The sequence below is a fragment of the Myxine glutinosa genome, chromosome 8 (genome assembly GCF_964187855.1).
Source record: "Myxine glutinosa chromosome 8, kmMyxGlut1.1, whole genome shotgun sequence".
Classification (NCBI taxonomy): Eukaryota; Metazoa; Chordata; class Myxini; order Myxiniformes; family Myxinidae; genus Myxine; species Myxine glutinosa.
Window position 1 is genome coordinate 91765367 of NC_136268.1, and position 17459 is coordinate 91782825.

Consider the following 17459-nt stretch of genomic DNA (forward strand, 5'->3'; position numbering starts at 1 on the left):
TAATGTTCACCATGGACTGTTGCTTCTTTCCAAAAAAAAAAAAGAAAACCAATTATGCCTGACTTCCTGAGAGAACACCAGACATTGATTATTTTTTTTTGGTGAGTTTTTTGATGTTGCCAAACTTCTTGTGTGGTTTTTCTGTTCCCCAAATGCAGTAATTGTAGTTGTTGACTTTACCAATGATGCATGAGTAGAAGTTGCCGCATCAGAAAATGTCACTGTCAAAAAACCCAGGGGAATTGGGGCTTCAACAACAGAAATAACAACATTAATAACAACATTAACGATAATAAAACTTGATGAATTATTCTTTCATGTGGTGTTTACCATTTGTTTCTATCTCATGTGCATCAAAAGTTGTAAAAGTTAAAAGTTGTACAAGGACTTTTATGGATACCCTGTACTACACCGAGTGCACTTTGCAATTTTTGTCGATGATGTAAAGTCGCTGTCAAAAAGCCGTTCTTTCATTTTTTCAGAAAGGCAAGTGTGTAAAAGCAACGCCGAGCAGGTCTTGCCCAAACGGGATTACAGAGCCCCCTGCTGGACATTTATCGGAGAGAAATCAAGAACGTGTCATTAAATCAAAGGGTCTTTTATTGGCAACAACTCTTCCTGACCTCTGAATTTGCATCACATATCAGAGTTTGATGTTACATAATGTCTTTGTTATTAAGAGCAATTAGACTATCCTTTAGAGTAGAGTAGGCCACACATAGAACACTTTTTATTTATATAAAGCAGTAAAGTATGTTTGTTTGTTTGTCCTCTTATAACTCGAGAACTACTCATCGCAGAGCAAAACCAAAGGAATATTCGGAATCAGTACGTCTCAGAGCAACTACAGCACACCTTAAAATTTTAAAAACTTCGCGTTTTAAAATTATGACGTCATCAGCGTATTTCGGAACGTTAATTTTTCAACTTCATATTCGGAATCAGTACGTCCCAGAGAAACTTCGTAACGTTAATTTTTCAACTTCATCCGATTGACATGGGACCAACGGCATGTGACAGAGAGTGAAACATACATGCTACATTTATTTGACGACAATGACTTCCGACTTCCGGGTTCGGAATGCGGGACCAATGCCATTTGACAGGGAATAAAAAATAAATGCGACATTCAATTGACGACAATGACTTCCGACTTAACTCCCCCATCCCCCTCCCCTCCCCCCCCTCCCCCCCCCCTCCCCCTCCCTTCCCCTCCATTTTCCCCCTCCCCCTCCCCTCCCCTCCACCACCCGGCAATGCCGGGTACTTCTGCTAGTTTATAATGGTTCAAAAACTGTAATGGATGTCCAAAATAATCAATCAAATTAATTCTAGGATGCATTACATTATTTTGCTTCTTCATTCCTTCATTCGTTTAAAATTGATGTTATTGAATGCCTGAGCTCCTCAATGATCATATCAAGTTTATTGTGAAAAAGGGAAAAAGACAACGGAAATGCAATATCAATCTCCTGATGAAGCATAGGCTATTTTGCAGAGGTGGGCGGTCCGCTTCGAAAGTCCGCTTATCCGCTTATCCGCTGCAGCGGACTAACGTTTTCGAAGCGGATAAGCGAATCGGAACAACCCCCGGAAACCGAAGCGGATAAGCGTAAGCGGACTACCGAAAAATTAAAGCGCATCGCGATTCGCCAAATCAGCTGTTAGCCTGAGCCGTTACTCTAGAATTGTGAATATTTATTTAAGTGAATAATAAGTGAAACCCTAACAACTCGGCTCTTGCGACATAACGCATTATATCATAACGTTATGTTCACGTCATGGTTTACGACATGGTTGTAACATAACGCATTACATCATGACGTTATGTTCACGTCATGGTTTACGGCATGTTCACGACACCATGACGAATAAACGGCAGTCCGTTGGCCCGCCATCTTGTTGACTTGTTTGTGTCTGAATAACCAAACGTTACAGCTCTCGCCCAATCTCTTCCCGCTCGAGTTCCGTGATGCTTGGGTAACTCTATTTCTCAGGCATAACACGCCGCTCCCGAGCTCTGCCTCGGTCGAGGGCGTGTTCAGCTACGGGTCGGACATCCTCAGGCCTAAGAGGTCGGCCCTGGCTGCACCGAACTTCGAGGCCCTCGTCTTCATGAAGGGCAACCTCCAAATCCTCAAGAAGGCCCACGAGGTGGAGGAGGAAGACGAGGACTAGTCAACAGACTGCTAGTCTGTTGACTAGTAGACTCTCTTGTCAAAGAAAGGACGGGCAAATTGATTTTTCTTTAATGTAACTTGCATATATTAAAATTATATTTAAATTAACTGTAGAGTAGAGTAGAGTCGAGTGGAAAACTTTATTTCAATAAATTTTGAATAAATTTTATTTAAATAAAAATGTATATTTTTGATCTTAAAAGCTTTGTTTGTCTTTGTAGTAGTTAGAAATGGCTATTTAGGCTTAAAAAGCATTAAATTCCCTTTAGAAACGTCAAAAATCGCTTTAAAAACGTCGAAGCGCTTTAAAAAAATCGAATCGAAGCGGATAAGCGGTAAGCGGACTAAGATTTTCGGCCGCTGAAGCGGATAAGCGAATCGGACTACACGGGCTGGCGGAGCGGATAAGCGGTAAGCGGACTTAAAATTTTCCGAATCGCGCCCACCTATGCTATTTTGTAAGTCTGTTGATGAAGTGCTCTCGAGTGAATTTTAATATTAATTGAGTCGTAGAGTGAGGCCAGAACTGCTTTCTCTTTGTTTTGTTTTTTGGCACCTGTTGTTTCATCGAGGGAATTTGAGTTGAGAGTCAACCACAAAATCAGCAGCATTTATAAGTCCGATAACATAAACACTCCCATGTGGGCCAGCTAGGTTTTCTAATTTACAATCCAATAGCAACTGTTATTTACCAGAGTCGAGCAGTTTTCAAATGTTTAAAAATCTAAATTCTTAAAACTGCTGCCACGGAGTCATATTTGAGCTCACAACTGCTGAGAGATCGATCTGGTGCCCATAATTAAACAGGAGACCAAATGCTGCATTGGAGTCATCAGAAGGAATTCGAATAAGTAAAGAGCAAAGATGGAGTCATCAGGAGGAACCTGGATAGGATTCGGGTTTCAGCCACTACTCCTCTACTTTCAAACCCATCCAGGCACAGCCAAGTGAGCCTTTTCAGAAAACTTTCTGCAATAATTCTACCTTACCCACCATTACAATGTCACCTTACCCTCCAATATATTTGTCACTCCATAATGTGCGGAAGATGTAAACAAACTCAGGCAAAAAGCATTATTAGGCACACTTTCAAGTTTCAACTTTATTGAAAATATGATGAAAATGCGGGTATTCATTGTTACTACAAGGTGCACATAAGGCTGGAATTTTTCAGTTGAAGGGTCAGGCAGGGTGTCGAACTTCCGCACCACTGCACAAACGCAAGAGAAACAAGCACAGGATACAAAGTGCTGTCCCAATGAGCAAGATGCTGATGGCCAAGACATGGAAGAGGTTGGGTTTCAGGAACGACGCAGGCCTAAAGAGAGCAGAATATATCATAAGGAGAGACATAGTTGAGTGTCAAAGGTTGTTATTTATTGTTTGTTTTTAAACTTCAAAATGACCAGGTATGGGTGGAGGGAGGGGGGAGGGAACTTCCACTCATAAAATCTCATTAAATTCACCAAGTCAGCTTTCCATCAGACCTTTTGAGATATGATGATGTTTTTTATGAGGGAATGGAGTCCGCTTTTTAAATGCCTGACTCTGTAGAGGCCTGAAATCACGAGTAAGGAATTGATGGAGGTAAAGAATGTACCGTACATGTTGAACTATTACTAATAGCTTCAACAATAAATAAATAGAAGGGAACTTGAAGATCGGAAAAAGACTTTCAGCTGTACAGGCTGTTTTCACCACACCAGCATTACAATGACCTATGGACAAAGGCATCTCAGGCTTCAGCAATCTAGAAAACTAAATCCCTCCAAATAAAAGACAGCAAAAACGAGAGTGAGAGTCATCCCAAAGGTCTTCCCCCCGCTGATTGTAACTTTTAACGCAAATGGTGAGTGATCAAGTGAAATATAGGTGTGGACTCTCAATATTTACCGATATCAATTGTAAATATCAAGTGTCTCGTGTGTGTGTGTGTGTGTGTGTGTGTGTGTGTGTTTGTCTGTGTGTGTGTAGTAGCTTGCATCGGGTCGCTACACTTGCCTCACCACACGTTGTTACTGAGGCACGGACTTGTTTTAACTGCGGAGAGTGCCTGTACATGAGTTGCTGTATTGTCATGTTTTACACCAATCATAATACTAACATTTCTTTTGCACAAATGCATTTGTAATATTCGTGATATTACATTTTTATAAGCAATTGAAGTTGAAGATTTAAGTTGAATTTTTTTTTTATCTTTCCAAAAATGTCAAAAACAACCTTTTTTTTTTTTTTCAAACAGTTTCAAAGCAAAACCCCTTAGGGCATACACACAGGAGAGGAATATGCATACTGGAAGTTTGGTACGATTTCACAAAAGTTTGAGGAAGCCGTTCAGTGACAACACAGACACTGTACAGAAACATATGCTATGTATATGTATGTGTATATATATATATATATATATATATATATATATATATATATATATATATATATATATATATATATATATATATTTATCCATAGAACTCCAAGATAGAATTGTGAGGAATGCATAGATCTGGTGAAAGGTACAAAACAATTTCTAGTTTGTTGAAAGTTCCAAAGAACAGAGTGAGCTCCACCATTAGGAAATGGAAAGAATATGAAACTATCGAGACGAATGTCAATATATATATATAAATATATATATATATATATATATATATATATATATATACATACAGTCACGTGAAAAAGTAAGTACACCCCATGTAAAGTTTTGACTTTTTCAACATATTTCAACATACAGCTATTTGATCTTTATTTCAACAATATTGCTAAATAAAGGTGATATAATATAACAAATATCATGAAACATTTACATTTTGTAGTCCATTGTATAATTTAAATAAACATAAATGCAAATTTCGCATGTCGAAAAAGTAAGTACACCCCAACATTTATCACTACTTCAAATACCTAAAATTAGAATCAGGTGCACCAGCTCAGGTGCAAATGATTAGAACATCGTTAGAGAGGATCTTGGAGGAACCTGCCTTATTTAAACCTCAGACATTTAGTTTGGTTTGCTCTTTGTTGTTGAAGTGTGCGGCGTCACCATGCCTAGATCAAAAGAGCTCTCTAAGGCCTTCAGAAAGAAGGTTATAGATGCCTAGGAGTCTGGGAAGGGATTTAAAAAGATCTCCAAACAATTTGAAATCAATCATTCGACTGTCCGGAAGATCATCTACAAGTGGAGAAGATTCCAAACAACTGCCAACTTGTTCAGGCCAGGCCGCCCGAGCAAGTTCAGCCTGAGAGCAGACCGCAAGATGCTGAAAGAAGTCTCTAAGAACCCCAGAATGTCATCACGGGACCTACAGGTAGCTCTTGCCACTGTTGATGTCAAAGTGCACGAGTCTACCATTAGAAAGAGGCTGTACAAATTTGATCTACATGGGAGGTGTGCCAGGAGGAAACCTTTGCTGTCCAGAAAGAACATCAGGGCAAGACTAAAGTTTGCCAATGAACACCTCGGCAAAGACCAGCACTTCTGGAACAATGTGCTCTGGACAGATGAGTCAAAGGTAGAGCTATTTTGCCACAGTACCAGAAGACATGTTTGGCGAAAACCAAAACAGCATTTGACCACAAGAACCTGATACAAACTGTAAAGCATGGTGGTGGAAATATTATGGTTTTGGGCAGCTTTGCTGCATCAGGGCCTGGGCAGCTCACCATCATAGAATCCACTATGAATTCTTCATTGTACCAGAGGGTGCTTGAGGATAATGTGAGGCCATCTGTCGGAAAGTTGAAGCTCAACTGAAGGCGGACCTTACAACATGACAATGACCCTAAACATACCAGTACATCCACCAAGGAATGGCTGAAAAGAAAGAAATGGAGGGTTCTGGAATGGCCAAGTCAAAGCCTGGATCTAAAACCCATCGAGATGTTGTGGGGGGATTTGAAACAAGCTGTGCATGCAAGAAACCCCTCAAACATCGCACAGCTGAAAGAATTCTGCATGGAGGAGTGGGCAAAAAATTCTCCCAGTCGATGTCAGAGACTGGTAGACAGTTATAAGAAACGCCTACTTGAGGTTGTTTCTGCCAAAGGGGGCAATACCACCTATTAGAGCCAAGGGTGTACTTACTTTTTCCACATGCGAAATTTGCAATTATGTTTATTTAAATTATACAATGGACTACAAAATGTAAATGTTTCATGATATTTGTTATATTATATCACCTTTATCTATCAATATTGTTGAAATGAAGATCAAATAGCTGTATGTTGAAATATGTTGAAAAGGTCAAAACTTTACATGGGGTGTACTTGCTTTTTCACGTGACTGTATATCAACCGCTGAAAATCATCCCCATAGCATGATGCTGCCATCACCATGCTTCACCGTAGGGATGGCATTAGAAGGGTGATGAGCTATGCTCCGTTTCCGCCAGACGTAGCGCTTTGTATTCAGGCCAAATAGTTCAATTACAAAATATATATACATATACAAATATATATATACATATATACACAGCTTTGTATTCAGGCCAAATAGTTCAATTTTTGGCTCCTCAGACCACAGAATCTTTTTCCCCATGTCCTGTCTTTCACCTGCCATATTGCAAACTCCAGGTGTGCTGTCATTTGCCTTTTCCTCATGAGTGCCTGCTGTCTGGCCACTCTCCCATAAAGCCTAGATTTGTGAAGTGCTGCAGAGATTTGTCCTTCTGGCAGTTTCTCCCAATAGTCAGGTTCACTATGTTTTTTCGTTCAAAATCATGGTACATTAGCAAACCTATACATTTTTGGAAACGTTATTACATGGAAAATCTGAAAATCAATGTTTACATTTGCCAATTCTGACCAATTCGATTCGACCAATTCGACCAATTCGACCAATCGACCAATTCCATTCGACCAATTCGACCATTCGACCAATCGCTTCGATCGACCATTCGACCATTCGACCAATTCGATCGATTCGATTCGATTCGATTCATCAAATTCGATTCGATCGACCATTCGACCAATTCGATTTGCCAATCAATTTGACCGACCTTTGCTTGTGTGGAACGGACTGTGAAAACGATGCGGACTATATTGTCGGATACGACACACAGGACAGTGATGACGAACTCTAAATGGCATATTCTGTAATCGTGTATGTTTGATGCCATTGACTGCCTGTGTTTATTTTGTCATTGACTGCCTGTGTAGATGTGAAGTTATACTGACTGCATGTGTATATATGATTTTGCTGACTGCCTGTGTATGTTTGGTGATATGAATTATTGTGACACATTTTGATGTTATTAACTGCCTGTACAAAATGATAACATGTATTTGATTATGCAACTTATCGCGAATATAAAGACAGTATTTTGCAATTCAAAACCTTTGATTCGTGTCTTACCATTCCCCATAGCACTAATTTGATATTTTCATTGGATTCCTTGTCCCTGAAAATATAGGTTTAGTATATTTTTAAAAGTTTTTAGGGTAATTAGAGGCAGAAATAGAACAAAATATGTATTTTACAGTGGCCATTTTGAAAATCCAAAATGGCCGCCATACAGGTATCTCTCCAAATGTAAACATTGATTTTTAGTTTCCTTATGCTATAACCTTTCCAAAAATGTATAGGTTTGCTAATCTACCATGATTTTGAACGAAATATAATTTATTGACATAGTGAACCTGACTATCAGCTCAAATCATTAATTCCTATTCTTTCGTGCGTGTGAAACGAACTTCCACATTCTCGTCACTCTCATTCTTCCATCCAGATCTTCAAGACAGCTGTTCAACATCTCAGATCATCCCAGATTCAAAAATCATGATCTTCCTTACCCCCATTAAACACCTATTCCCTTCGCCTCCCCCCCCCCCCCCCCGCCCCTTCCAAGCCCACCTCTTTGCAAATTTCCACTTTTTCCTTCTTGAGAGTTTGCTTCTGTACCAATCTTGTCCAACCAATGTGGCTTCCTCTACTCCTCATTCTTCCCCACATCTGTTATTTGTCTAAGTCTCACTCTATTTTGTCCCTCAATCCTGCTTTTGGTTTTCCCTTCTCTCTTTCTAGTGTTCCTTTTGTTTTGTTGCGTCCTGATACATTCTGTGTCCTAGCTCTTCCATGAGCCTTGACTTTGTATCCAAAATAAGAAAAAAAATTCGAAGTTCATTAATTAGTGCTCTCCATGTTCTCCTATTTTGTTTGTATAAAATTGTAATGACAAAAACTCAAATAGTAAATGAAGAAACACGGAAACAATTACAAAACCCGGTCATCTCGTGCTAAGTAGCAGACTGGCTGATAAGGCCTATTTGTCCTGTGACATTTTGCCCTACGACCCAATTGTTAATTACTTTTCTCCATATTCTCATTATAAGAGTTTGGTGAAAACTTTCATGACAAAAGCTCAAATGGTAAAAAAAAGTTATGGACTATACAGACACTGACTGACACACTCACACGAATGCAAAACCACATCTCTCGTTTCATGGCCGACAGGGTAATGAAGTAAATGCTTCCCTGAATATGCTTAAATAAATAAATAATAGATAAAATAATAATAAGTTAAAATAAATAATGAATGCTTCCCTCCACTCCCTTGAATATAATTCATGTAAGGTACGGTCAAGTTAAAATACAGGACAGGTAACTCAAAACTCAGGAAGACATCAACTAAAATGTTATGTCTCTCACCATATGGCATCCAATAAACTGCACATGGATGCAATATACATACAATGTTGGCAATGGCATTGTGCGACGGTACTGCTTGTTGCCATTTACCCTCGACATACCATCTTTCCTCAACCTCCGCCTGAAGGAGTGATGCAAATTTTTCCTGGTTGTCTGCCAAATTAATATTTTGTTCTTTTTGCTCATCCAGCTCCTCCTTATCCCCCTCCTCCAGTGGTTGTTCAATCCTGCAGCACATTGAAGAGTTATAATTTTTAATATTTCAAAAATAAAAAATGAAAAACACTTTTGACCTCATGATGAAGTCCAATAGAAGCTAAACAATGCACCTAAGACCGTGTTTCTCCATTGTTTCAATCGATAACCGCTTCTTCTCTTCTCTTTCCTTTTTGATACTTTCCTTTTGTTCTGCTTCCTGCTTTGTTTCCTGAAACACAGCAACAATGTCAGCATGTAGGTTACACAGAGTTAAAATGAAAGCACAATTGTAGCTTGACGAGAACACGAACACTCGGATTCAGAGTTAACCCTGGATCAGAGGAAACTCGTCCAATGCTCACTTGCAAATATACGTGCAAGGGCTTCATGGTCACCTGTAGAGTACTTTTGTTCAGTCTGTGTTTTAGACGCAAAGGTGGCAGGTCGTTTCACTCCGTTAACCCTTGAGAAAGTACAGCGCCCAAGACAATTTCTGAGACGTCAGTGGTGATGATTGTTGGTGTGTTGTGGTCAAAGTGTGCAAGGATTGGGGTACTTTCAATCTTTCTTTTCAAACCAAGGTCAGGTCAGTCTTTTGGGACTGCCACTGGTAACATGTAACCCAGTGCTACCTGCCGCATGGTCGGGTTGTCGGTGACTAAACCAACAACCCTCATTGACTTTGTTAGTGGGGAGGGTACCTGTGACACCCTCCCAGGACCAAAATCAACCCCTGGCAAAGGGCGGATGAGCTCCTCCATGGAGCCAACGACCATCTAGTAAGGAGATGGTGTCTCCTAAAAAACACTCATCCGGTTTGGATTGGTTCAAGTCAAATCAAAGACTTTAAAATGGTATGTGCTGCTTCCTTGCTTGAAAAGGATAGAGCATGGGCAATCCCCATCAGTTGACAATATTCTCATGAGGAAATACCCCGCTGAGTATGGTGAAAAAAGCAGCGCCATTGTTATGACGTCGCTCGTACCCAGAGTATCCCGGGAAGTGACGGTAGGGACCACCGGCGGAGTTTGGAGGGAACAGGGGGGGGGGGGGCAATGCCCCCACATTAATTTTTTGGTGGTTTAAAATTAAGATAAAAACAACCCATATTTAAACGTGAGTAACAATAATGAACGTAAACTGTATTTGTGATTTCACGTACACTGTAACTACACTAACAAACGGTAATTTTGGAAGTCAAACCTAGCTACCTATTATTAATATTAACCCCTGTCCCCCCCCCCCCCCCCCCCCCCAAAAAAGAGAAGTCAAACTAAGCCTATGGTAGTGACGGCACTTCCCCCAAGCTCAGTTGCTGTCCTCAATGTTTGTCTCATCAGTGTGTGTGTGTGTGTGTGTGTGTCAGCGTCAGCTCTATCATGAGCTCCATCATGAACCCATGTTAAGAAAAAAAAAACTCTGAAAGTTTTCTGTCTGTCCGTTGGTCCATTTCCATGGGACTTTTTATCTTCAATATCAGCATGGTTTTTGACAAAGTTGAGGTTGAAGTTAGTTGCACCTAGAAACGAGACAAGTTTTGATGAGTTTTATTTGGCTCTGGAAGACGTTTATGGCCTGAACATTGGAGTTCCGTGGACGAACGCCTGCTGAAGAGACGTGGTATCCCAGGAAAGCAATCTCGTCTCAGTTGAACTCGGTTGTCATGGTTAAGAGTAATGTTACTCTCGGTTAGTCTGGTCATCACAGCGAGATAAACTCATCAAGAAGGTCATGTTCAGCTGTATTGTGACCATGTATGACAATGTAATGAAGAATATGAATGCATCCCTTGGTTCCGGACAGAAGTGTTAACAGTATTTTCAGAAATGTGTTCGGCGCAGAACTTTTTTTTTTCTTCTCCTTTTTTTTTTGTATACCAGATCGAGGCTCGTGTAAGAGTTGACATTAATCACAAAAAGACAAACTGACACATAAAACATATGATCAAGGGAGTGGAAACAATATGGGGAGAGAGAGAGAGGGAAGCACCCAAGTACAACAGGAGAGAACAGGGACATCGGGAGATCTGTGGGAGGGAGAGGGCTTGGGGGGAGGAGGCATGGGAAGGGGGGGGGGGGGGGAAGAGATGTATAAAACACATGGACACTGCAAGGACTTTCAGGAAAGAAGTCGGTATTCCAAAAAAGTGGATCTGGGGTGAATTACCGGGGGTAGAAAATATCAAGGTTTTGGATCGGGGAAGATAAGAGATGGTGGTGAACAGCTGTTTTAAAGACCTGGAGGGAGGAGTGGGATTGAAAGGAGTGAGGGAGTTTGTTCCAGAGGTGGGAGAAAAGAGGCATGAAAGAGTGAAGGTGAGCAGAGAGTCTTGATTTTGGCAGTTTAACCATAAGAGGGTTGCTGGCAGATCTTGTGCGACCTGTAGGAATATTTGGGGGACAGAGCACAGACAGAGCTGGGGGAGCAAGGCCGGAGAGGAGTCGGTAGTAGACAGAAAGACCACCAACCTGCCTGTGGTGAGTGAGTGAGTGAAATGCCCTTTCACTTTTTCACCCTTTCACACCCAAAGAGCTTAACGCATATGGCATGTGGCAATACTGAAAAACTCCATCTTAGGTTATAAAGGCTGTCAGGTACTTCCTGCCTTCTGCCATCGGAACATGAAGATAGCTTTGGCGCATGTTTGGCTTTGTAAACACTGTCAAGTGTTGGAAATCTGCTGATAGTTTTTTCCATCGTTGGTGGTGGATATTTATCAGGGATTATGGCCTTATTTATGGCTTCAAGTTCCACACAGCCAAATTTCATCTGATTTTCGATATGTCACCACCACATTTGAAACACATGGCGATAAATCCACGGGTTCAATGATCCCTTGTTCCTGTAGATGTTTCCATTAAGCTGATACGTCCTCGCTGACAGAAAACTGAGGTCGTCGGAGACGTTGCGGCACCGATGTCACTGTGGGATAAACTCTCGGTTTGTGTGCAACGTTTGTAATTTTCCCAAAACCACTCGGTACAGATGGGAATGAGCTGACGAAGTCAATGTCTTGAATCGGTGAAATATTTCTCTGGATTTTGAATCCGAGTCCATTGGAGATCGACACCGATAAGACGAGATCCACATTTGGTTATGCAGAACGGGAAACTGTTGACTTTTGTTGAGTTCCACTTAACTGGCAAATCCACTATTCCTGCAACTGGAATTTCTGTGTTATCATATGTTAAAAATCTGCGGTCAGATTTCCTAAGGGGATAATCTGTGAAATGTTTGCTGTACAGCGATTTGCTAAGAAAATCTAAACTTTTGCTCCAATATATATGATAAGAGTCACTGGAGTCTCAGCCAATTGAACACTGTAGGTTTTGAATGCTGTTCTGTTTGCAGAGTTAATGGAGAAAATGAGTGTTTGACTTTTCTGAATCATCAATCTATCTGTCTGACATGTCCTTTTTTCCTCAGATTTGCACATTTTGCCAAAATGATTTCATGTTGAGCAAACTCTACAGGTCTGTCCTTTTCACTTCCTGTTTTGTGTGATATATATCACAGTTCCCACGAGCTGCTCTATCGGTCTGGCCCTGAGTTTGGTCTCCCCCTAAAACGCCATGATACAGTCCTTTATTTTTGACAGTGTGAACATTTTCCATAGCATACTGTGGTTTGGCCTAAGCACCTGTGTTTTCAGTTTTCTGTATGGACTTGCACACATTAATAGCTTGCTTGATAGGAGTACAGTGGCTAATGTACAAGGTCTCAACGAATAAACAACGCAAACGTATGGGATCAGAGTTAACACGACTTGCGTAATGTAGCCAACATGGTGGAAACTCGATATGGTCACATGACCCTCGATCCACTGGTGTATCACATGATGACGCACACGCAACAGCAAGGTTTTCCAGCTATGTGCAGGAGGAAGAAGTCGATCCTGCCATTTGCAGTATTAAAGGTGTGAAAACATTACATTCTTGACATTTAAGGCCTAGCTTGCCAGGAGGGAGAACAGGCGGGAACACATGATCATCATAGGGATATGTTTTTTCGCAACTTGTGCACAACTGTAAAAGCTTATGATTTTCTTCATTGTAATTATCCGACCTGTCTCTTCAGATATGATCTATGTGGACCACAGACAAGAAAAAAGACCACAGTGAATGAATGAATGATCGTTTTAAGGCCAGTTTTCCCCACTAGAGCCGGGGTTAGCCTTGCGGACCCCATGACAATCATGGTTCCCTGTTTGAGGCAATGTTTTTACGGCCGGATGCCCTTCCTGACGCCAAACCTTAGTCGCCTCTTATGATGCGCAGGGATACGGTGTACCTATTCTAGACCAGGGTACACACCGGGACCACCGGGACCATCAACATCCCCACCCCAACACCAAGACATTATCGCACTATCAACTTCCGTAAGCTAAACGCTCTTTCACCGACCTCATTCTCATCCACCCTCTCTGAAAAAATGTCCACTTCTCCCTTCATTGACCTCCACACCCCTTCCGACCTCACTGACTACTACAACCACACTCTCTCCTCCTGCCTTGACCAGCTTGCGCCTGTAAAAACCAAAACAGTTTCTTTCACCCATTCTGCTCCCTGGTTTACCCCTGAACTCCGCCTGATGAAAACTCGTGCTCGCCAACTTGAAAGACTCCGCAATAAAACAGGTCTCACAGTTCACTCCCAAGCCTACAAGGACCACCTACAACACTACAAAGATGCCCTCTCCCACGCCCGCTCCGCCTACTACTCTCAAATTATCCACTCTGGCTCCGGAAACCCAAAAGCACTCTTCTCGACAATAAACAAACTCCTCCGCCCCCTGGACACCACCACCCAGTCATTCACAGTAGACAACTGCATCTCCTTCCTTTCTTTCTTCCAACGCAAAATTGACAAGATCTACAACAGCTTGACCACCGCCGCATCCGCTCCCCCTCCAACCACCTGCCCCCCCTTATCCTGCCTTCCCCTGTCTCAATTCTCCCCGGTCTCCCCTACTGACCTCTCTGAACTCCTCATAGGAATGAAAACTGCCACCTGCACTCTTGACCCCATCCCCTCCAGCTTTGTCAAGGCCTCCCTCCCTGCTCTCTCTCCACTTATCATTGCAACAATAAACTCCTCCCTGTCTACAGGCATCGTCCCACCATCCCTCAAAATTGCTGCTGTTACCCCCATTCTAAAAAAACCTGGTCTAAACCCTGACACCCTAAACAACTTCAGACCCATCTCCAACCTACCCTTTCTGTCGAAAGTTTTGGAACATGCTGTAGCCACTCAACTCAAACATCACCTCTCTGCCAATAACCTGTATGAAACATTCCAATCCGGATTCCGCTCCAACCACAGTACTGAAACTGCTCTCCTCAAAATCACCAACGACCTTTTCCTCTCCTCTGACGCTGGCATCCTCAACATTCTCGTCCTCCTCGACCTCAGCGCTGCCTTTGACACCATCGATCACACCATCCTCCTCACCCGACTTGAATCCACCTTTAACGTTACCGGCACTGCCCTCTCTTGGATTAAATCATACCTCTCTGACAGACGCCAGTTCATCTCCATCAATAACTGCAAATCCCCCACTGCTCCCCTCCCCCAAGGTGTCCCCCAAGGTTCAGTTCTTGGCCCCCTCCTCTTCATCCTTTACCTGTCCCCCCTCGGTCACTTAATCCGCCGTCATGGTCTCCAATTCCACTGCTTCGCCGATGACATCCAGCTTTTCATCTCCACCAAGTCCGTCTCTACCGACACCCACTCTATCCTGACAAACTGCATCTCTGAAATAAAATCCTGGCTTCAAATCAACTTCCTCAAACTTAACTGTGATAAATCTGAAATAATCATCATTGGCCCAAAAACGCTCACAAAATCCACCCATAACTTTGCCCTCAACATCGACGGTATCCCAGTATCCACCTCCCCTCTCATCCGGAATCTTGGCGTCATCTTTGACCAAACCCTCTCCTTCGACAAATACACTAAACAGATCACAAAGTCAGCCTTCTTTCACCTGAAAAACATCGCCCGTCTCCGCTCATCCCTCTCCTCCACGGCTGCAGAAACCCTCATCCACGCCTTCATCACCTCCCGCCTGGACTACTGCAATAGCCTCCTCTATGGTTCACCCTCAACAATCACCAATAAACTCCAATACATTCAGAACTCCGCTGCCCGTCTACTCACCCATTCCCGGACCCGTGACCACATCACCCCCGTCCCCTTTACAAGCTTCACTGGCTCCCCATCTCCCAGAGAATCCAGTACAAAATCCTCCTCTTGACCTACAAAGCCCTCCATAACCTGGCCCCATCCTACCTGGCTGACCTCCTCTCCAGACACACTCCCACCCGCAACCTCCGCTCTGCTGGTACCAACCTCCTGACCCCCCCCCATCCGGACCAAATTCAGATCCTGGGGGGACAGGGCCTTCTCCATCGCTGCTCCCACCCTCTGGAACTCACTACCTCACACCATCAGAGACTCCTCCTCACTCACCACATTCAAAACATCACTCAAGACCCACCTGTTCAGCACTGCATTCAACATTCAACCCACAGCATTTAACCCCTGACTACACAACTCCTTCTCCCTCCTTTTGCTTTAAATATTTCCCTATTGATTCTTGTCTTTTTGCAATTGTTGTTTTCATGTTTTGTTATGCATTATGTTTTGCACTCTGTCAAAGCGCCTTTGGGCTTCATGAAAAGCGCTATACAAAATAAATGAATTATTATTATTATTATTATTCATCCCAGCAAGCTGGTACTCAATTTGCCGACCTCGGAAGGATGACGGGCTGAGTCAACCCCACTGGCGTTAATTCAGCAATCGCCCGGGATTCGAACCCAGGATCCTAGGATCCCAAACCGGCACCCTAACCGTTAAGCCAACACCAGGCTAAAAAAAAAAAAAAAAAGACCAGTATTTATTTACTAAAAAATAAATAAATACAAGCAATTCCACTTTGACATTATGGGTTATTATGTGTAGATCAGTGACAAAAAAAATCTAAATTTAATCCATTTTAAATGGCTGCAGTAAATAACAAAAACAGCGTCATTTTAGAGTAGCAGGCAATACTTTTTGTGTCTTACCTTTGCCTTCTTGGGTGTCATCAATCTTTTACCCATGCTTCCTGTATACCACGGAAGCACTCTATTCTGCCAAATATTCTGAAATCCATTCCACCGTTCTGTAAAGTTAGTCAGGTTACTCTTGTTCTTCTCCGTTTCCAGGTAATCCCATATGGCCTTGAATGTACTTGTATCCGGACTCTGGGGTGACCATTCGAACACTTGGAGGCCACCAGCAGTAACCTTGTTCTCCAAATACTATTTTACTCATAGACACCTTAAAATAAGGACTGCAGGTGCTTACGCTCAGGGTCTGGAACTTAGGTCCTACGTTGTTAAACTGACCTGAAAATGACTTCACATATAGCTACATAATTTGTCAACCAAAAGACAGGATTAAACCCAGTTTTCTCTCAAATATAGTTGACATTTCTCCATCATATGTGCTAAAAATTGCGATGACCATCTACCGACATATACTATACATTTTGTGCTATTGCTTAAACTCTGCATTATCCATGCTTTTTATCTTCAATAAGTGATTATTTATTTTTATCTTCAGTAAGCGCATCACAATTTGACTGCAAATGGGTCCCAGCAGGAGGAGAAAAATGACCCGTGGAACCTCAGACAGTTTTCCCGGGACTGCTGGAGTCATGCATTAAGGCGTCAATTACATCCCCCAGGCTACCAACAACAATGACTTCTGCTGCTGTTCGTGAACAACTTTGCAGAAAACACCTCGACAACAATGAAGAGATTTGTACCTTTCAAAAGTTTGCAGAGGACATTGGCAGACATTTTTCGGAATTCAGCATAAAGCGCAATGGAGATGATCTTTTCATGTTCATTGTGGACGACATTGGTAAAAGAGTGGTCCATTTTCTCTGTTTTATGAGAGTAGAGTCACCGTTTGGATTCCTACTATTGATAAAGGTAGAGAAGTATGGTTATGAGATTTTGAAGCAAAACCTCAAACTGCAGAACAATCTTCTGCACAGATATATGGTCGCAGATTGAGGAGGTCTTCACTGTTATCAACGATCATAAAGCCACAACAACCAATCATTTGGCCAGGGTGATGGAGGAGTTAAATTGCAAAACAGAGATCCAAGATTCACCGCGCTTCCATTTCCAAGCTTAGGTACGGTTTGTTAATGTCTCCTGAAATGGGCTTCCATTCCAGCGAGCTGGTCAACAATGAACTTGAACAAGATGATGATGCATTTGTCAGTCATGCAGTATTTGATGATGTACCCTGCATTGGTCATTTTTTTTTTCATTGTATACAAGATCAAGATCTTTCAAGTCACAAGGTCACACAAGGTCACAAGGTCAAGATACAAGATCTTTGTATACAAGATACAAGATTTGTATACAAGTCTGA

General features: G+C 42.1%; 1 protein-coding gene across 16 annotated transcripts in view; it reads right to left on the minus strand.

Moving 5' to 3' along the window:
- Positions 1 to 3267: 3267 nt before the first annotated feature.
- LOC137432701 (uncharacterized) overlaps positions 3268 to 17459 on the minus strand; it is a 131156-nt gene continuing 116964 nt past the window's right edge. For all 16 annotated transcript variants that reach the window (XM_078783513.1, XM_078783516.1, XM_078783523.1 and 13 more), the window contains 3 exons: positions 9156 to 9253; positions 8928 to 9053; positions 3268 to 3498 (listed from right to left, as the gene is read on the minus strand). In XM_078783513.1, the coding sequence (XP_078639639.1) occupies positions 3363 to 3498; positions 8928 to 9053; positions 9156 to 9253 (360 nt within the window). In that variant the 3' untranslated portion in view covers positions 3268 to 3362. The remainder of the gene's footprint in view (positions 3499 to 8927; positions 9054 to 9155; positions 9254 to 17459) is intronic.